This window comes from Phocoena phocoena, chromosome X, assembly GCF_963924675.1.
Source record: "Phocoena phocoena chromosome X, mPhoPho1.1, whole genome shotgun sequence".
Taxonomy (NCBI): Eukaryota; Metazoa; Chordata; class Mammalia; order Artiodactyla; family Phocoenidae; genus Phocoena; species Phocoena phocoena.
In genome coordinates, this window is record NC_089240.1 from 67,928,232 (window position 1) to 67,950,878 (window position 22,647).

At 36.8% G+C, this 22,647-nt stretch overlaps 1 protein-coding gene and 1 pseudogene across 1 annotated transcript in view; one reads left to right on the plus strand and one right to left on the minus strand.

Moving 5' to 3' along the window:
* BRWD3 (bromodomain and WD repeat domain containing 3) overlaps positions 1-22,647 on the minus strand; it is a 118,175-nt gene that overhangs the window by 39,450 nt on the left and 56,078 nt on the right. The window contains exons 14-21 of the mRNA XM_065900921.1: positions 21,464-21,617; positions 17,530-17,664; positions 16,368-16,496; positions 14,837-15,062; positions 12,644-12,811; positions 6,780-6,963; positions 3,320-3,413; positions 1,174-1,323 (exon numbers count right to left, since the gene is read on the minus strand). Of these exons, the coding sequence (XP_065756993.1) occupies positions 1,174-1,323; positions 3,320-3,413; positions 6,780-6,963; positions 12,644-12,811; positions 14,837-15,062; positions 16,368-16,496; positions 17,530-17,664; positions 21,464-21,617 (1,240 nt within the window). The remainder of the gene's footprint in view (positions 1-1,173; positions 1,324-3,319; positions 3,414-6,779; positions 6,964-12,643; positions 12,812-14,836; positions 15,063-16,367; positions 16,497-17,529; positions 17,665-21,463; positions 21,618-22,647) is intronic.
* Positions 9,158-9,765, plus strand: LOC136142637 (protein lin-28 homolog A pseudogene; annotated as a pseudogene).

The window sequence follows — 22,647 nt, forward strand, 5'->3', positions numbered from 1 at the left end:
TCACCACAGAGCACTGAGTAGAGTTCCCCATGCTATACAGTAGGTCCTCATTAGCCATCTATTCCATACATATCAATAGTGTTTATATGTCAATCCCAATCTCCCAATTCATCCCACCCCCCCTTCCCCCTTGTTATCCATACATTTGTTCACTACGTCTGTCTCTATTTCTGCTTTGTAAATAAGATTGTCTATACCAATTTTTTCAGATTCCACATATATGTGTTAATATACAATATTTGTTTTTCTCTTTCTGACTTACTTCACTCTGTATGATAGTCTTGAATATGTGATCATTCTTTTCAGATCAAGATTTTCATGGGTGGGGGGAGAGAAGGAGGGATATCATTGATAAGAGTTAAAGAATTGTGAATGTTGGGAGAAGAATGAGGGTACCATACATTATCAATGCATAATTAAACCCTCATTATTCACTTAAATACTATAGTTATTAAGAGAACAAAAGGAAAGGACTGGAGAAGAGAGGAACATGAGGAAAAGAACTGCTATAGTCTTTATTTCATTACCATGAAAAAGGTAGGTCTGAAAAAAATCATCACTCAGTAATCTCCATGACTGGTAAAGTCAACAATAACAGAAAACATGTATATTATGATTACACAGTCAACAAGTTCTGGAACTGTATAACTAGTTATCACAGTTAATATTCCACTTCTTTCCATTTCTAGGCAGATTTGCTCTCACTCTCTTTTCTTACTGTCCCAAAGCCAAACTTTTCTTGGCATGTTTGATACCCTCAACCAAGATAATATCTTGGGTACAAATAAGAGAAGATATCTAAAGGAGTTCAATATAATGCTCGAGTTTGCCTATTAAATGCCTTATTAATAAATAATACTCATAAGAACATCATTAAAATAATTTTCTATTAAATTGACCCTTAAAAGTAAACCCAAAGTTTATCAGATTGTTATTTCTTTCGTGATATGTCAATTTTCAGCCTTTCATAGAAAAAAAGAACTTTGAAAAGGAATCTAGGTATCAGATATGCCTTAACTTCTTTGTGATTTTACAAGGTTTCAGATATTGACCTCCTTGATAGTCTCATGTTATTAAACCTAGTTGAAAAATTTAAAAAAAAGTAAACCCAAAGTGATGACACTAACTGGGAAACAAAAAATTACATTGAGTAAATAATAGCAGATATCTAACCTCTGAGGAGCTATCTGAGTCTTCCTGTACACCTGAATTTTGACATGATGCTTGTGAATTATGCTCTATGTTGGATCGTGTTTGGTAAGTATGCTGACGTTTGCGTTGTGTCCTTCGTAAAGACCGCCCACAGCTAGGCGGATAATCATTCTATAAAACAGAAGGAAAATAAATTTTAAAAAATGAAAGCCTCAGTGAATATACACAAAAGAACACATATAAAGAGAATCAATTGGGCTTGATTTGGAGTGAGGGTGGAGGTAAGAGATAGGAATAAATTCCCTAAAAGAAAACCCAAGATATATTTTTATACTATGTTTTTACATAAAAAAATATACTTCTTTTTTTTTTTTCTGGTACACGGGCCTCTCACTGTTGTGGCCTCTCCCGTTGTGGAGCACAGGCTCCGGACGCGCAGGCTCAGCGGCCATGGCTCACGGGCCCAGCCGCTCCGCGGCATGTGGGGTCTTCCCAGACCGGGGCACAAACCTGTGTCCCCTGCATCGGCAGATGGACTCTCAACCACTGCGCCACCAGGGAAGCCCCAAAATATACTTCATTTTTATATATTTAACCCACTTCCATTAATACTGATTACTTTCCGTATTTTGAAAACTTTGTGATCAAATTAAAGACAGTGCTGAAATTCTAAGCTGCAAGAATCTGCCCACTCAGAATTTATATATACCATATTATCTACAATTTATTACAGGATGAAGCAAGATATCTATATCATATGTATGTGTATATATAATTCTTAATATAACATGTATTTCTTTAGTTCTATAAAAAACTACATTTAGTAAATGAGTCAAAATAAAAATTTATTTTTAATAACAAAAATGTAAAGTAAAAACTGTTTTATTCTACCCTTTACAAGTATAAAATATTATTACTGATACACCATATGTCAAAACTATAACCCTAATATGTCATCAGGAGTAAACAAGCTTAAAGGTCTTCTAAATCAGTATCAAGGGCCAGTTTCTTATCTTACATGTAAATGTTTCTCATTTTCAATATAAATAAAAATGTTTACAGATCCAACTACCCTGTTTATTAGTCTCAGACAAGTCTGATGTTTGACAAATCAGCTTAGCAGGAAAAAAAAATATAAATCATGGATGTGAGTCATTCAAAATCTCTAAGAAAATAATCTTATCAGAGAACATCATATAAGCTAATAAAATCTGAATAGAAATTAAGAAAGTGGGTATCAAAATGATCTAAGAATATTTAGAGATAGTCATATAATAATTACCTGAAATTGTATTTATCAATACTGAAAAGACACTTAAAATTCAGTACCCATTGCTTATATTTCCTTAATAAGATTAAAATCAACCTAGACTTTCCAATTTACCATACTCTTCAGGAGTTATAGTTGTTAGTTCCGGGAACAAAACTATATTCTTATGTCACTAGTTTGTTCAACCTCAGAGTACTAGTAAGGGGCTTAACATGCACCTAATGGAGTACAGGGATCTTATTTCCTGATTAGCAATTTCTACTGGGAATATGAATCTTCCTAATGTATATAGAACAGATTTTGCTCCTGTCTAATTAGGTAGGCCAGGAGTAAGCCTTGGGCAGGGGTCAGCAAACGTTTTCTGTAAAGGGGCAGAGTACAAATATTTTGGCTTTGCAGGTCATATGATCTCTGTGGCAACTACTCAACTCCATATAGCATGAAAGCAATCATAGACAATATATAAATGAATAGGTATGGCTGTGCTCCAATAAAACTTTATTAATAGGAATAGGCAGTAGACCAGATTTAGTCCATGGGCAGTTTGCCAACCTCTGGCCTAGGGTATCTGAACATTTGTTTTACATTGTGATTAGTGATACAGCATTAATTTTAAAGTTCTACTTTAACCATATGAAAATGGTATTTTAATACAAATGTCTTATACCTACAATGACCACATATCCTAGATTTGGGGGGATAGTTCTAACTTTGTGTAATTTTATCCTTATTAATAATAACCATATAGCTCCATTTGGGGATTTAAAAAAATAGTTTCCCTATATACAGACACCTATCGAAATAATCCCTTAATACATAACTTCCACCTTTCAAAAACCTGGTATCTGCAAATATTTACAAATAGTGTATTGCAAAGTACTGTAAAGCTAAACTTACCCTTTGGGTAGCATAAGATGGCTTTTTCTTCTTTTCGACTGTATAAAGACTGATTTCTATGTCACCTTTAGCAGTTCGACATTCTTCCTGAACCCTAATAACAAAACAAAGGTCAAAGTAACAGAAAATCATCAAAGAGCAAACCAATGGTTTATTTATTATTAGAGAAATGCAAATCAAAACTACAATGAGGTATCACCTCACACCAGTTAGAATGGGCATCGTCAGAAAATCTACAAACAACAAATGCTGGAGAGGGTATGGAGAAAAGGGAACCCTCTTGCACTGTTGGTGGGAATGTAAATTGATACAGTCACTATGGAGAACACTATGGAGGTTCCTTAATAAAATAAAAATAGAATTACCATATGATCCAGCAATCCCACTACTGGGCATATACCCAGAGAAAACCATAATTCAAAAAGACACATGCACTCCAATGTTCATTGCAGCACTATTTACAATATCCAGGTCATGGAAGCAACCTAAATGCCCATCGACAGACGAATGGATAAAGAAGATGTGGTACATATATACAATGGAATATTATTCAGCTATAAAAAGGAATGAAATTGGGTCATTTGTTGAGACATGGATGGATCTAGAGACTGTCATACAGAGTGAAGTAAGTCAGAAAGAGAAAAACAAATATCGTATATTAACGCATATATGTGGAACCTAGAAAAATGGTACAGATGAACTGGTTTGCAGGGCAGAAGTTGAGACACAGATGTAGAGAACAAACGTATGGACACCAAAGGGGGAAAGCGGCGGGGGTGGTGGGGGTGGGGGTGTGATGAATTGGGAGATTGGGATTGACATGTATACAGTGATGTGTATAAAACTGATGACTAATAAGAACTTCCTGTATAAAAAAATAAATAAAATAAAATTCAAAAATTCAAAATAAATAGATAACAAAAACACTTTTAAATATAAAATTGGACATTTAAATCATTTTAGGTATGTACCTCAGTGGTATTAATGACATTTACAATGTTGTGTAACCATCATCACTATTTCTAAAACTTTTTCATCACTCCAAACATAAACTTTGTAACCATTAAGCAATAACTCTTTATTTCTCCTTTCACCAGCCCCTGCTAACCTCTAATCTACTTTATGTCTCTATGAATTTGCCTACTCTAGATATTTCATGTAAGTGGAATTATACACTATTTGCCCTTTTGTGTCTGGCTGATTTCACTAAGCATTACGTTTTCCATGTTTATCCATGTTATAGCAAGTATCAGAAGTTTTTATGGCTGAATTATATTCCAGTGTATGTATATATCACACTTTATCCATTCATCTGTTGACAGACACTTGGATTGTTTCTACAATTCAGCTATTATGAAATAATGCTACAATAAACATTGGCATACAAGTATCTGAGTCCCTGTTTTCAATTCTACTTCTAACGTTTTGAACAGAGAATTATTTCATATTGTTCTACTGCCAGGGGGTAGCATTCAGTTCATATATTAGCTATGTCTCCCTTTTCTTATTACTGCTAAAGAAAGAAAAGGTGAAACCAAATTAATTTTGCTACTTGTTGGCTCAGCTGGTAAAAAGGTTTTGCTAGGAAGATCTCATGATTTGAATGGATTTTCTATGTTCTCTGTCAATGTCCTTTCTGTTTTCCAAATCTATTTCTAGTTGCTGTGCATCATCTGGAGTCAATATTACAGTAAATGTTAAGGTTTACAAATAAGGATAGGGATTCTAAGTTTGAAATTCATCCTAATGAAATCCTTTCATCCAAAGAAGTCTACTTAAATGATATTTCTAAATATATGCTAAGCACTGGGTCTACTACATACCTATACTGCACTCCCAAACTGCTCCAATTCTGAGTTTCCTCAGAACAACTGTTGAATATTGGGTCCATGTATCACTGACATATTTAATCACATATGGCCTCATGTTCTTACTTAATAGTATTTTTTCATATCTTCTAACCTAGACTATAAATTCAAAGAAGACAGAGATTATGTTTTTTCATTCTTCAGTATTCCCCAAAACATTTACCACAAAGCTAAGCAAATTTAAGATAATCTTTAAGTAGTTGTTATGGAACGAACTAATGAAATAATGTGGAAAAACTAATGTATGGATCAGCTAAATTAAAGAAAAATACCTTAGTTATTAGCCTAACATAGTACATTTTATTTTTTTAACATCTTTATTGGAGTATAATTGCTTTACAACGGTGTGTTGGTTTCTGCTTTATAACAAAGTGAATCAGCTATATGTATACATATATCACCATATCTCCTCCCTCTGGTGTCTCCCTCCCACCCTCCCTATCCCACCCCTCTAGGTGGTCACAAAGCACAAGCTGATCTCCCTGTGCTATGCGGCTGCTTCCCACTAGCTATCTATTTTACATTTGGTACTGTATATAAGTCGATGCCACTCTCTCACTTCGTCCCAGCTTACCCTTCTCCCTCCCCATGTCAAGTCCATTCTCTACATCTGTGTCTTTATTCCTGTCTTGGCCCTAGGTTCTTCAGAACCATTTTTGTTTTTTTTTTTAGATTCCATATATATGTGTTAACATATGGTATTTGTTTTTCTCTTTCTGACTTACTTCACTCTGTGTGACAGACTCTAGGTCCATCCACCTCACTACAAATAACTCAATTTTGTTTCTTTTTATGGCTGAGTAATATTCCATTGTATATATGTGCCACATCTTCTTCATCCATTCATCTGTCGATGGACACTTAGGTTGCTTCCATGTCCTGGCTACTGTAAATAGTGCTGCAATGAACATTTTGGTACATGACTCTTTTTGAATTATGGTTTTCTCAGGGTATATGCCCAGTAGTGGGATTGCTGGGTCGTATGGTAGCTTTATTTTTAGTTTTTTAAGGAAACTCTATACTGTTCTCCATAGTGGCTGTATCAATTTACATTCCCACCAACAGTGCAAGAGGGTTCCCTTTTCTCCACACTCTCTCCAGCATTTATTGTTTGTAGATTTTTTGACGATGGCCATTCTAACTGGTGGGAGATGATACCTCACTGAAGTTTTGATTTGCATTTCTCTACCTCACTGAAGTTTTGATTTGCATTTCTCTAATGATTAGTGATGTTGAGCATTCTTTCATGTGTTTCTTGGCAATCTGTATATCTTCTTTGGGCAAACGTCTATTTAGGTCTTCTGACCATTTTTGGATTGGGTTGTTTGTTTTTTTGCTATTCAGCTGCATGAGCTGCTTGTGAATTTTGGAGATTAATCCTTTGTCAGTTGCATCATTTGCAAATATTTTCTCCCATTCTGAGGGTTGTCTTTTCAACTTGTTTATGGTTTCCTTTGCTGTGCAAAAGCTTTTAAGTTTCATTAGGTCCCATTTGTTTATTTTTGTTTTTATTTCCATTTCTCTAGGAGGTAGGTCAAAAAGAGTACATTTTAATTTACTTACTCAAAAAGAATGTTACCATATTGACTCACCTACTAACTCCATTATTTAGTTCATTGACCACCACTCTTCTGCTCCATGCCATGAGATCTCTTTCAGTGGCCATCTGGCTTCTAGGAGCATTGTTATGCATTTGTCGGACACCTTCAATTTGACCACTACGTCGGAGTCCAATGTTTGGGGAAGAAGATATGTCCATATTTGGATTTCTCAGAGCTAAAACAAAAACAAAGGAAGGCACCACTCTCTCAGCAAAGGCACCAAACTCTTCCAGATTAGAGCTCTAAATAAAATAGGAGATTCAAAGACAGTACTGCTGGACAATATTGCTATCCCTTTTTTATACATTTTCTGTACCCCCTTTATGGTTTTTACAGTCTTATAGATAAAGCAGGCACTCAATAAATGTTTACTGTCTCTATAGCTCTTTTAAGTTTTTTCAGAGGACTTTCACATCTGTCATCTACTAAATGCTCAGTAAATACAAAAGGTGTATTTAACATATTTGGTAGATTCATAAATGTTATTAGTACTAGTTCAGAAAGCAGCTTTTTAATCTAAATTCTACCTTTATTTAGCCCATTAAAACGTTTTTGAATAGAACTCCAATAAAGCTTTCAAAAATAGTATGAAAAAAATATTTAAACCATCAAAATTTCATTTTCAAAATTAATAAGGAGTGAAAGAAAGGGGAAATAAGCAATAGAAATTTTACTTTTGTTTTTAATCCTCCAGTAAGGTCCTTGTTTATTTTTGTTGTAATTGCAAATAAAACAAAAGTGGAAACTGAAACATTAAACTGTTAAAATAAGCACCAGGAAAAAAAAACAAATGAACATTGCAAAGAGAAGTCATTGGGGTCCCTTTGACTAACAGCATTTCAAATCTAACCACAGAAACCTAACATTGAAATTACTGACCTCTAAATCAGGGTTCTAAGCAATTTTTATGTCTTAGGAACAAAAGGCCTGGATATATAAGATTATCAGCCCACTTCTTATCTTGTTCCAGGTTAAGGAAAGCTTATCTGAGCTAGGTGCTCCAAATGACATGAACAAAGAATGTTTTTATTTTAATTTTATGGGATACTAAAGAAATCAGGAAATGAGTAAAAGACCCTGTGAATCACCTCAAATTTAAATCAACCTTATTCATTTCTGTGGACTCCAAAATGTCACAATACCCAAATAAATGACCTCAATTATGTAAATATAAAAAGAAACACATTTGCCAAAATCCCATATGAGGACTGCATTTTAAACAGAACTAATAGTTCTTGATAAAAGTAAAACTGACATAGGCTAAGATTATATAAAACTCAGATGCATAGACACACTTCATGTAAAGTGAAGGAAGACATACAATAGATTGGAATAATACTGGTAATTAGAATCAAACTTGTCAAAGTCAATTAAGAAGCTGTATCTGGGGCTTCCCTAGTGGTGCAGTGGTTGAGAGTCCGTCTGCCGATGCAGGGGACGAGGGTTCGTGCCCCGGTCCGGGAAGATCCCACATGCCGCAGAGCGGCTGGGCCCGTGAGCCATGGCCACTGAGCCTGCGTGTCCGGAGCCTGTGCTCCGCAACGGGAGAGGCCACAATAGTGAGAAGCCCACGTACCACAAAAAAGAAAAAAAAAAAAAGAAGTTGTATCTGTATTCCCTAAGAAGAGGGCTTCTTGTCTTCCAGTGTATTTTTGTAAACTCGAGAGACAGATGATATGTTGCTTCCTTTTCAACAAAGGAGGGCAAACTATTTTGGTATTAATTTTTAAATTTAAAGTGGCTTTAATTTTGAAAACTTTTAGGTTGGTTCCCCTAGAAGGGGCTGGACTTATTGTAGCACCTTGCTTATTAGAACAAAAGTAAAGACTGCAAATACTTAACTGAGTTAACAGAAAACAGTATATTAAAATACACCATCTGTGGGCTTCCCTGGTGGCGCAGTGGTTAGGAATCCGCCTGCCAATGCAGGGGATGCGTGTTCGAGCCCTGGTCCAGGAGGATCCCACATGCCGCGGAGCAACTAAGCCCACAACTGCTGAGCCTGCGCTCTAGAGCCTGTGAACCACAGCTGCTGAGGCCACATGCCACAACTACTGAGGCCCGCACGCCTAGGCCCCGTGCTCCGGAACACAAGAAGCCACCGTAATGAGAAGCCCGCGCACTGCAACGAAGAGTAGCCCCAGCTCACTGCAACTAGAGAAAACCTACACGTGGCAATGAAGACCCAGCACAGCCAAAAATAAATAAATGAAATAAATTTATAAAAGCAAAATAGGGGCCCTCCCACCGCTATTGTGCTGGGGAAGATGTAGCAGCCTCTTCTCCGAGCCACCCCTTTGCCTCCGAACTTCTCTGGGGCCAGCAGCCGGCCGACCTGGGGCCCGGGGCCGCGGGCTCAGCCGACTACCATGGGCTCTGTGTCAAACCAGCAGTTTGCAGGTGGCGGCCGGAGGAGGCGCAGGAGGACGCAGCCCGGGCGGCCGAGGAGCCGCAGCTGCTGCACGGAGCCGGCATCTGTAAGTGGTTCAACGTGCGCATGGGATTCGGCTTCCTGTCTATGACTGCCCGTGCCGGGGTCACACTCGACCCCCCGGTGGATGTCTTTGTGCACCAGAGTAAGCTGCACATGGAGGGCTTCCGGAGCCTGAAGGAGGGTGAGGCCGTAGAGTTCACCTTTAAGAAGTCCGCCAAGGGCCTGGAATCTATCCGAGTCACCGGCCCTAGTGGGGTGTTCTGTATTGGGAGTGAGAGGTGGCCCAAAGGGAAGAACATGCAGAAACGCAGATCAAAGGGAGACAGGTGCTACAACTGTGGAGGTCTAGACCATCATGCCAAGGAATGCAAACTGCCACCCCAGCCCAAGAAGTGGCACTTCTGCCAGAGCATCAACCATATGGTAGCCTTGTGTCCACTGAAGGCCCAGCAAGCTCCCAGCTCACAGGGAAAGCCAGCCTACTTTCGGGAGGAGGAAGAAGAGATCCATAGCCCTGCCATGCTCCCAGAGGCCCAGAATTGAGCCACAGTGGGTGGGGGCTATCCGTTTGTGATCAGAAAGTTTTGAGGAACAGGCATCAATCAGCAGAGTGGAGAAAGTGGGGACAGGTTGGGTAGGGGGCAGCTGGCACTGCCATATATCTCAGGCCGGGAGCCAAAGCGTCACCCCCTCTTCCCTCTTGGTGGGGGGAAGGGCTGAGGCAAAGAAACTCCAATCATGGTCTATCCAAATGCACAAGGGCTTTGGGGGGTAACCCTTCCTGCATGCTTTATCTGAGTCTCCACCCCCAGAATCTCTAGCTTTTGAAAGTGGCCTGGATAGGGAAGTTGTTTTACTCTTCAAGAAGGATATGGAATAATATTTCCCGTGCCAGAGTGAAAAGATTAAGCATGAGACCAGATTGATGGACCCAACCCACAAGCCACTACATTCTGTGGGAGGAAATATCTCAGGGGTAAGGCAGGGTTTTCCACATCTTGTCTGCTCACAATCTCCTCCTGGGAGAGAGTGCTGAGAGAACTGTCCCAAGCAGTGGGTTGTGATGATAGGCAAAATGGGAGTTGAGGGAACAGCTGTAGACCTGCTGCTTCTAAGCTCACTCCCACCCCATTCTGGGCCAATACAATTTTATTTATTTGCTCCCTTGGATTACTGTACCTTGGGTCCCACTTTCTTCAGGATGCCAACTGCACTAGCTGTGTGCGAATGACGTATCTTGTGCATTTTAACTTTTTTTCATAATATAAATATTCTGGTTTTGTATTTTTGTGTATTTTAATCTAAGGCCCTCATTCCTGCACTGTGTTCTCAGGTACGTGAGCAATCACAGGGATAAGTCGGCAGCAGCTCCGGGTCTGCACAGCAGGAATACTTTTTGTTGCTCTATCACCAGAGAGAACAACTATTTGGAGCGTATAGCCTATTGAACTACCTCATTTTTGCCAATTAGAGCTGGCTTTTCTGCCACAGTGTCCTCTTGAAACCCCTCCATCTTCAATGTTTCATGGGAGACTAGGTTTTAACTGGGTTGCCCCATGGCTTGGTCTCTTTCTACTGAAAGATTGGAAATTGGTCTGAACAGAAAAAGTGGTACAGAGAGGTTAGGAGAGGCTGGGCCAGGTAAAAGGTGCAGAGAGAGGAAGCCAAGATTAGGCAGAGGTCATCTGTATGTGTGATAAAGGATTCCTGTTCCAGACCTCTAATCCCAGGGCATAGGACTCACTTTACATACCAGGTCCATCCTTCAGTGGATTGGGCTAGGCCTAACATACACAACAGGGTATATTGTATGTGTTTTTGTGAAAACTGTGAGTTAGTAAGGACAGGTTTTAAGAATGATGCCTCTGTACCCATCTTGAGCTGCCCAGGGATGGATATATGAAGCAAGGACAAGATCCTTAATCTTTAACAATTCTGGACTTTTCCTCCTTGGTTTCCAGAGAGACCATCAGTGATAGCTTCTTTGTGGTTCCCAGAGCCAATGTCCTGCCCTGCTGCAGCAGTAATTAGTGTCATGGTAGCTAAAGGAGAAAAGGGGGTTTCGTTTACATGCTGTGAGATCACTGCAAACCTACCTCACTGTGTTGTAACGGGGCAAATGCAATAGAATGCATTGGGTGATGTGTGTCTGATCCCCTCTAGTTATTGTATTTGTCTGGACTTCGTAGGACTTCACAAGTAGCTGATTTGGTGATTGCTAGGTGGCCTAGTTTGTGTAAATATGTGTTGGTCTTCTCCATGTTCTTTTGGGGTTTTATTATTTACAAACTTTTTATATTGAGAAAAATAGCCAAAGCATCTTTGACAAAAGGTCTGCACCAGCCAAAAAGATCTGAAACATAAACTTGGGGGCCCCTCTTCTTGAAGTGGGAGATCTTGAACTACACTTTCTTTTGTGTTCCCCTTCCCCGTTTCCTATTTCGAACAAGACCTTCTGTCCTAAAAACTGTATTCCTACCTCCTCTTCTTTCCCCCTTCGTGCCCTCCCCAAAAATAGTCCATACACCTATACGTTTAATTTGTGGGGTGTCTGTGATTAAATGATTTGTGCAAAAATCCTGAAGAAGCTAAGAACTCACCATCCCTTGTTCTCAATCTCCTGAATCATGACCATTCCTTGATTTGATTCATGCCAAACAGACTGCTGTCTTTGGATGGATTAAAACCTACTTTAATCTCTAATCCTGGGGTAGAGAGGAGCAACGAGGGGGCCTTCCATGTAGAAAGTGGGGTTGGGAGACCACAAAAGGAAAGATGAATGTATAGCCAAGTCACTCAGGAACTTTTATGCAGGTGCAAGAAACTTATGTCAAAGTGGCCACAAAATTGTTTAATAGGAAACGGACGAATGTAACTCCATGTTTACTGCTAGAAACCAAAACTTTGTGTGAAATCTTGAATTTATGGGGAGGGAGTGAGGGTAGAAAAGCATGTACCTGTTCTTCATCCCTTCCCCTCATTACTGAACTGCAGGAGGCTGAGCCCCCTTGGGCTTTGGCGACCCCATCTGGGCAGTGTTTATTTGTTGGTTGATTTTGCTGTGCCAGGTACTTCCTTTCCCATTTGCTATCATTTTGTAACACACATGCTGACCCTTTCCCCTTCCCCTTCTTTTCCTTGGGAAAATACAATGAATAAAGACTTATTGGTACCGAAAAAAAACCAAAAAACAAAATAAAATAAAATAAAATACACCATCTGTATTCCTTAGGAGATGCTAAATCACTTTAGCCCCAAATGATAGAGTATGGCACTTTAGTGTATCATATCACAACTGTAAATTAACAAAAATGTTGCTTTTATTTAAAAACCTAAAATGTTCCTCACATGTAATTACTTGGTACAGGTAAAATAATTAAAGTACATTCATCATACCTTTTACAAATATGCACATACTTACCACCATTAGAAGAATATGATCTATTAACTGGAAAATGTGGAACATCTCCTTCATTAATTAGCCTCAGATCTTGTTCTCTTTGTAACTCCCTGATTATTCCATCAAGAATGCTCTCATCTTGGTCATTGGTTTGTTGCCCAATTACCTGTTCTACTACTTCACCATCACCTTAATTGGACCAAAGATATAAAGCCACAAAATTATTTACATTTCAGTGTACCATAAATATAGTAAAATCAAGCTTAATCTATAAGTTCCTAGACAAATATTTTTAAAGGGATTAAAATGAAAATAAAATGTATAGCAAACAAAATATTTTTTAAAGAACTTTTAAATATGTCAGCTTGTGTGTTTAACTTAACCAATGTCCCCAAACTAGACATTATTATGAGAGCCTTCTCACCTTAAAGAAAAATTATTAAATTATTAATTTAAAAATTAATTTTCTCTATAGAATATTCCAAGCTAAAAGTTGGGAGTAGAGATTTGAGTAAGGTTTTAATAACTTTAACTGAAAATACCAAAAATGCTTTGCATCTTTCGTGAGAATTTCCTTTCTGAAAGAAATCAATTATGGTCTTTCAAATAGTGTCTCTTTTTATTTATTTATTTATTTATTTATTTATTTTTTGCGGTACGCGGGCTTCTCACTGTTGTGGCCTCTCCTGTTGCGGAGCACAGGCTCCAGATGAACAGGCCCGGCGGCCATGGCTCACGGGCCCAGCCGCTCCGCGGCACGTGGGATCTTCCTGGACCGGGGCACGAACCCGTGTCCCCTGCACCGGCAGGTGGACTCTCAACCACTGCGCCACCAGGGAAGCCCCAAATATTGTCTCTTTTGATAATACCTCAGTATATGGATGAGTATAGAAATTATTTCTTATAATGAAATTCAATGATTACATCTGAATAAAAACTTATTTACTTCTATGATCTTTTTCTTTCTTAAATACATCTTAGACCTATTTTTCATCTTGTCCTCTTGTCAGATTGAATGGCATCTAGTAGAGTAGCCAAGTGATCAGGTCTTATTGGAAGTAAAATATGAATTACAGATTTTTTTATTCAAATGCTTTCAGTTTTACCTCCTATTAATATTCATGCTTTTCCCCCTTATTTAATAAATATGACATCAAAGAAGTAACTATTGGCACATGTGTAACACCATTTCATTGCTCTACAAATCTTTATGAGAGAGACAATAAAAAAGGATATGCAACATTTCATTCTAGAAAGGTCAAGTCTTAATTCCCTAGTAAGGATATAAAATTCCATTTGCAGGAGTTCCCTGGTGGCCTAGTGGTTAGGATTCAGTGCTTTCACTGTGGAGGCCTGGGTTCAATTTCTGGTCGGGGAAACATCTCGCATGCCGCATGGCACAGCCAAAATATATTAAAAAAAAAAGGAAAAAAATTCCATTTGCAAATAAATAACTCATTACCTCATACTTGGAAGAAAACCTACAAGTAACAAACTAAGGTATGAAGGCATTCTGGTGTGGGGGGTGGTGTGGAGGCACCATACCTAAGGGAAATATGCCAACCAGAAGAGTTGCTTTAATAGAGAATATCTTATTTCAATGTCTTTTTCTGCTACATTGCCATCACACTCATCACTGCTTCAGTATCCTCCAAGGTTAAGTGTTATTTAAACACTCAGCATCCCCCACCCCAAAACTCAATTCTTTACATTTCAAACATGAGGATGGGTAAACAGCCACTACCCAGTTTGTAGTTCTTGAAATTTCCTCTTCTTCAGTCCATTAACTATGTACTGTCAAATTAGAATACTAATATTATGAGCAGTGGAATTTCACCAATTATAAAAGCTTGACACATTAAAGTTAGTACATTTAATCATCACTAGAAGCCAATACTATAAACAACAGGATCATACATATGTTCAGGGTTCTAAGAAAGCAGGTCAACACATTCTCTGTTTGAGTATACTCTTGTTTGTCCTAGTCCATTTATCTGTGTCCAGGTGAGACAAACAGTGCAAAAGTACTCTGGTAAGATAAAAAGTTCTATGCAACTGAAAATTAATAAAGTATTAGGTAAAATATAGTATAACCTACTACATGGGGATATATTATATATATTAGAGTTTAGCATGGGGATATATTATAGAGAGAACAGGAGCAAGTATAACATTTTACAAAATGTTTTAAATTTAATTTTGTAGAGAACATACCATTAGCCACATATCCCAGCTGTGGTATAAGCTGTTCATCTTTACAATTTTCCCGTCCTGGTACTAGCCTTTGGAATTTTGTGGGATGAGGATTTCCATCAACATCCACCAAGAATGGGGGAGGCATGAGATGAGGAGCTTGTTGGGTTTGTTCATCCAATACATAGTTGTTGGCATCACGGATAAGAGGTCGATAATCCGTATGGAAGAACATCTGATCTGGAATCTTTATGACATATTTTTAGTATTTAATATGCACAGGAAATTTATAAATAAGCATTTATTTTCATTCCTAGAGCACATGTGTTTTTCAAATCAGATAATTTCTGCATTATCTTTATAGTCCTCTATAGTCATATGTTCCCTCTAGGTAGAAGTGAATCACCTAGATCATAATCCTATCTTTTCTCCACAAAACTCTACAATCTATATTACTTTCTGGCCCTCCAATATTGTATTTTTCCAATTAGGATAAGAAGAAGCAAAGCAACAACACAGTAGATAAAGTTAGTTATTTTTTAAGTTGCAAAAAAATACAAACTTTTATAACTATTTTTCTTGCTTATTTTTATTCAAATAAGAATAGATGGAGTATAATATAAATGGTGAGGCAGGTAAATATCAATTGCATGAAAGACACTCAAAGGTGATACAAGTATTGAGCTGAACTCAAAGATTCTAAGCTCTTTTCCAACTCCAAGATTCTATAATCTATCCTAAAGTCACAGCTACTAAAATATAAGAAACCAATTAAGTTAGCTTCCAAAGTATTTTAACAAGACCAATAATAGGTAAAGTAGCCAAGCAAGAAAATAAGCATTCAGTCACCAGCTGTTTATTCCCAACTTAGGATAAGTAGAGGATGTAATCTGATAAAATTGTTCTCTTATTACACCTGAAAGGCAGTACAGAGAATATGTTCTAAGAAAAAGGATTTCCTAATGAATTTTTTTAATTTAATTTTTAATTTTATTTATTTATTTTTGGCTGCATTGGGTCTTCATTGCTGTGTGCGGGCTTTCTCTAGCTGTGGCAAGTGGGGGCTACTCTTCGTTGCAGTGTGCGGGCTTCTCATTGCGGTGGCTTCTCTCGTTGCAGAGCATGGGCTCTAGGTGTGCGGACTTCAGTAGTTGTGGCACGCAGGCTCAGTAGTTGTGGCTCATGGGCTCTAGAGCACAGGCTTCAGTAGTTGTGGTGCATGGGCTTAGTTGCTCCGTGGCATGTGGGATCTTCCCAGACCAGGGTTCGAACCCATGTCCCCTGCATTGGCAGGCGGATTCTTAACTACTGCGCCACCAGGGAAGTCCCTCCTAATGAATTTTTATATCTACATCATCCTATATCTTAATAGTAATTTGAACTGCCAAGCTTTATGTTCTGTCAGTGATGAAAAATTTTACCAAAAAAGGTGACTTTGTTATTTTATATCTATTGACACAGAGTGACCCTTATTAACTGGAATACTTCAAATAAAATTTATGAATGATACAATAAAAAATTGCAATCTACAACAAAAATTAAATATACTAACCTTTTCATAGTATTTACTGCATCCAAATCCAAAAAGCAGCAAATGCCCATGAGAATCAGTGCAGGCAAAATGGTTTCCATCTGGTGAAAATTTACAGTCAAACACTGCACCATGGCCTTGACCTTCAATCTGAAATTTAAAAGAGTCACTTTAAGTCATCTTAAGAGGTAATTTTAAAATAATAAGTGGTCAATAGCTTCTGCTTGCTAATATCTTGGATTCTGTGATGCATCAACATGCCAATGTACTCTCTGACTTCTGTAGCCAGAACCCTACTGTAATAGTAAAGCTCTAAAAGAAATTAGGGAGAATTTCGCAACAAACATTACTAGCAATGTCATTTCTGAAGAAGAACTGCATGAATGACTGAGGAGAATAAAAAAGACCTAAACACAACCAAATTGACAAAGGCACTATCTCAGCAAAGTCAAGATATTATCTTCATATTTAAATTGTAATGCAAGTTTTAAAAGAACCATCCTAAAATTAAAGTACACAAATCAATCTCACTAACACAAGGCAGAGGGTTATTATTAACACTCTGAATCTGTATAAAGCCTATAAAAGGGAGCTCAAAGGCCAACAATTTAGAAACGTTTAGTCAGAACTATTCTTCAGAAAGGAACACTAAATATGGTGAATATGAGTATTCTCATCACCACAGGAGGGTGTTCTACTGGAAGAAGAGAATGGCTGACCATATTTTTCCATAGTTTGTATGAAATATATCTTAGAAGTATCCATATCTCCAATTCCATGTGTGCCAAACAGCTTTCTGATTACTAACTAAGCTATATGGGGCTTACCAATGACAGATACAATACAGTTACTGTTGTGATTCATTAATTAGGATTATAGTTTAAACATTAACATTTTTTGTGATTTTGGTTAGTGTTAGCTCCAAATGCTTATTAAATTTGAGTTTCTAGAATTAAGAGCTGGGAACAAGAATCTGGAAGGTGCTACCACCACAATAACAGAGACACCCTGAAAGGCATAATTCTCAACTGGCCTTACTCTTGGGTCTTGAGTCATTCTCTAAGTTATTACATGGATTTAAACAGATGACAAGAGGTTCCTTGGCACTAAGTATACTTTAATTACCAAATTGTCACATAAGAGAAGTCTGTTTTAATATCAACTAAGCATAGATTTACCTTACCATGTTAAAATAATTCCGAATTTTGGTCCCCCGGTCAAGGTCCCAAATAAAAATGTTCCCATCATGACCTGCCGAAAGTATGATCTTTTGATCAAATGGATGTGCTTCCAAAACAAATACTTCATCATCATGTCCCTGTGACAAAATCAATGTTAAAAATGAAAAGCAACACTGAGTATCTGGCTTATTTGATTAAAAGATCTCGGGAGTATGCTATCAATCTGATTCAGATGAATTCATGTATGCAAATTTAACAGCATTTACTACATGCATGCTATAAGAAACAGTTTAGAGTTCCTTATATATTTAAATGCTGATTTCATAAAATATTCAATAGAGAGAAGACCTGAAAAGGTGTTTAAAATAAAGACAGTCAAAATCAGTTACAGTTCATTAACCAGGTCCCTGAAGTGGAATTCTTATTTCTAGGACTCTGCTATTAAAAGGTTAAAAAATATGTGACAAACAGAATCTTTTATTAACACCCAATTCTAACATAGTGATAACAGACAAACCTTCATTATTCTTCATCCAGCACTCTCTATCACTGGTATTCATATTGTATCGTGGGAGGCCCCATGATATATTCAAACAAGCTATAGTTTGTCCTTTTTACCTTTATCTATTTTATAGTTGAAGGTTTCATCTAATATGCTATCTGAAAAATGGGTTTGCTGCTAAAAAAAAAATAAGTTTGAAAACCAATGCTCATATGTTTCCCTGACAATAAATCAAGTAATATCAGTATCTCTATAGACCTTAGAACAGGAGTCTGCAAACTATAAACTTCAAGCCAAATCTAGCCCCGGGATGTTTCTGGACATACAATACAGCCTGAGAGCTAAAAATGGTTTTTACATTTTTTAACAGGTTGTAAAAAATGAAAGAATATGCAACAGAGACCATATGCGGCCTGCAAAGCCTAAAATATTTACTATATGGCCTCTTAAAGAAAAAGTTTGCCAAAACCTGATTTAGATCATTGTTGATTTTCCTAAACTCCTGACTAGAGAGTACATCTTTAACAATAGGCTCAAAGTCTTAGAAAAACATGCAGGACATCCTGAAATTGGATTTCACTTAGGAACACGTCAGCATATTACACATCAGGGGCTTCTAGAAATGATCATATATTGTGAACCTAAAAAGTGCATTTTATCCCAAATCATTGTATACAAAAATAGAGTATCCTACCATATTACCATTATGGACAAAAATATAAAAGTAACTTCAGAATGGCTCAAAATGAAAAGTGGAAGATGAGGAGGTAAAATCTATTACAATAAATATTATCACAAAACTTTTTCCCAATGACTACCAAAGATCTTATTTATTTATCATAACAAAATCTCTTGCTGAATATCCAATTTGCTATAGTAAATACTTTCTCAGTTTCCTAACCAGTAAATAATAAAATTACACTGTTAAACTCAAATGATAGTGATACAACTACATTAATGTACATTAGGAAAGAGAGGCTTTTAAATAGGGGGTTGCATTTTTGGCCAAAATGACATAGTCACTGGGTCATGGGAAACAAAACCTAGTCAGCTTCAGTAATGTCTTAAGATTTATCATCTGCCCTATTTTTATTTATCAAGCACACCTCTATTTCCACCACTACCACACAATCCAAATTATCATCATGGCCCATCCTATCACAGAATCCTACAGTGTACCCAGAGTCATTCTTATCTCATTCCAATCTATTCTCTCTACTCTATTGCAAGAATTACAGGGTATTTTTCAAAAGCAATAGCAAAGGCATGCTATTCCTTTGCTTTAAAATCTTTCCATGGTATCCTGTTGGTATCAGGATAGATCCTGCAAGACCTTGTATGGTCTGGCCCCTGTCCATTTCTCCAGTCCTATGGGGTGACACTCTTTCTGCTCTCTGTGCTGTAGCCAAAAATTGGCTTTCTTTCTCCTCCTTTCTACCTCAAGACCTTTGTACATGCGTTTTCCTCTTCTTAGAGGGACCTTTCAACCTTCTCACATATGTAATTTACCAAATATTTATTGACCACACTGAGACAGAAAATAAACAAACAAATAAACACAATAAGAAAATATCAGGTAGTGATAAACACTATGATGAAAATAAAGCAAGACAATGACTGGGAGGCTACTCTAGATTGTTTGATCAGGGAAGGCCTTGTCAAGGAGGTGACATCTAGGCTGAGAGCTACAAATCTTAACCCAAACTTCACTTCCTCAGGAAGCTTTTTCTGAACCTGCCAGACCAGGTTTGGTCATCCTATTAGAAACTTGCTTTGCACTTTTCTTTCTTAGCATTTACTTATTAAATGCTTGTTTCTTTTTTAAAAATTTATTTATAAGCTGTAAACTCCAGGAGGATGGGGACCCTTTAATTTAACATTTACTCCTAACTCAACGGTTGGCACAGTGGATACTCAGTAAGTATTTGCTGAATGGAAGAACTTTACGTCCTAGTTAAGACCCTGACATACAAATTGTTAACACATAAAACATAAATTCTATACCAAAACTAAGCAGATTTGACTGTTACAAGGACTAAAAATAGTCTGTTCTAAAATTTCCTCATTAAAATTCACTGGAAACAGATGACCCATGAGTCAGCCCATGGGAAGTGTACCACTAAAGAGAACTCTAAATTAAGATATTTATTAAGACAGAATTTTATAAAACCAATGGCTACAACATGGCCTTTGAAGCTGTGATTTTTAGAGATAAAGACCTGCAGCCACTGGCCACATGTGGCTACTAAGCATCTGAAATGTGGCTAGTGCAAATTGAGATGTTCTATAATTGTAAAATACACAATAGATTTCAAAGATTTAGTATGAAAAAATGTGAACAATTTCATTAATATATCATATTAATTACATGTTCAAATGTTACTATTTTAGATATACAAGGTTAAATAAAATATATTATTAAAATTAATTTTACCTGTTACATTTTACTTTTTTATTGTGGCTACTAGGAAAATTAATATTATATACATGGCTCATATTATATTTTTATTGGACTGTGCTGACATAGACAAACATTTCCTAGTAAGTAATAAAGCAAACAGTATAGGTTTTTCCACACATATTAATAGAAACTTGTATCAGGGAACAGGGAGAGCCAGAATGAGATAAGTATTGATTTAACAGATAAAAGGAAGAATCTAAAACTCCCCTAACACAGTGTTAGGGTTTTACTTAGGAAGGAGGACTTGGGAGGTATATGAAAGATCAACTGCAAATCCTCCCAAAATTAAACAAATCTTTAGAAACCTCCGAGGCCTTAGAAAAGATTATCTCACATAGGCATCAAATAAGGATGATACTATGGCATACAACAAAGAAATGAGTCATGAGAATTGGTATCTAGTCCCTATCATTTACTACTGTGTAAACCATATGGCAATCACTTGGCCCTTCTGAAAGTACTTATGAATCGATAATTGAAGCAGATAGGAAATAGGCTTTTAAGTAGAGTTCAACTATGACAAATTCCTTTTTTTAAAAGAAAGAAGGAAAGACACCATTTTCTCCTACTTCTTCCTCTTACCTCTACTTCTTGCATAAACTAATCCCCAAAGGTAGAATACAGGTTACCCTTGTTAAAATAAAGTCAGCTCTACCCTTAAAACATTAACAACAAAAAATCCCAACTCACGCTAAAAACAAAATAACTTACATACACTTGACCACATATGATAACATAATGCGTAAATAAATATCAGACTTGGAAAGGATCTTAAGAAGTTTTCATACTTGCTTTTAGCAGCTACACCATGTGCCATCCCTATTTTGTTGATATGTCAACAGAGGTACCTTGAATAATTAATTCTCCAAAGGACAGTAAGCCATAGAAAGTAAACTAGAACACTTAAATTTCCTGTCTTCTAGAATAATGCCCTTTTTGACCATTTTAATTATTCCAAAAATAGAATACTTACGGATAAAGTATGAAGAAGTTGGCCTGTGATAGAATTCCATACTTTCAAAAGGAAATTGTTCACTGCAGTAATAACTGTGGTATCATAGCGATCCCAGGCCACCATAGTCACCTTAAGTTTAGTGACCTTGTCTTCTCCAGATGGCAAATTATTCCTAAACAAAATGATATCAGGTTCATAAATTTTGAACAAAGGTGCATCTAACAGAGCAAATTATGGCAAAAATCTCTCCAGAAGCATGCAACTTTTTAAATTAAAAACTCCTAAACTATACTTTTAACTATTAATGAAATAAAATAATAAGAGTAACACATAGGGCAATACCCATAAGCTTATTTTAGGGAGGAAAAAAACCCATAAAATGACAAAAATTTTATAGTTAGTTACATGAGAACGAGAACAAAAAAGTGAAATTAGAAAGGAATCTGCAGATACCTTGGAAAATAAAGTACAAGGTTAGATTGGGCTACCAGAAAATATGAAGAAACCATATAATGGACACTTTATTCTTAAATATTCATTTTTGAAACTAAAAGGTCTTATAAAAAAGCAGTAAGAAATTCAGTAACTTTTGCTTTAATTGAATGACATTATCAGTAACTGACTATGACCACAAAGTTGGTTCTATATTGTTATTAATGGGAAGATAATTAATTTCCCAGTCATACCCTAAAGGAATTGCAGTATCCTAAAGAGGAATTATATATCTTCCAATGAACAGTGAAGATGATGAAACAGAATTCTGATTAATTGTATTTATAATGTCAAGTAGGAATGTTAGCAATATGAAACATAAAGGTATCCTCAGTAAGTCAGAGAAATATCTAAACATATGATGACATTTAATAGGGGCAATCCTCAAAGTAGAAAATAGTATAAATAGATATAAAAAATGACTCATACAAAATCAGGGCAGAGAATGATTATATGGGCATTAGTAAAGCACAGAGACCTTTGGATCACAAGAGACCAGAACTTTCAATAAGTCAGCTATGTTCCTATCATCCAATCTGTCCACCAACAGCAAAAGGCAATAGTGCTTAGAGACTATATACAGATGCAAACTTCACATCTACCAATTAACTCCAAATTAAAAAGATATTTATTTTCATAATTAAATAGAATTCAATAATGTAAAACATACTATACCATATGAGAACCACTAAAATATCTAACATCCAATC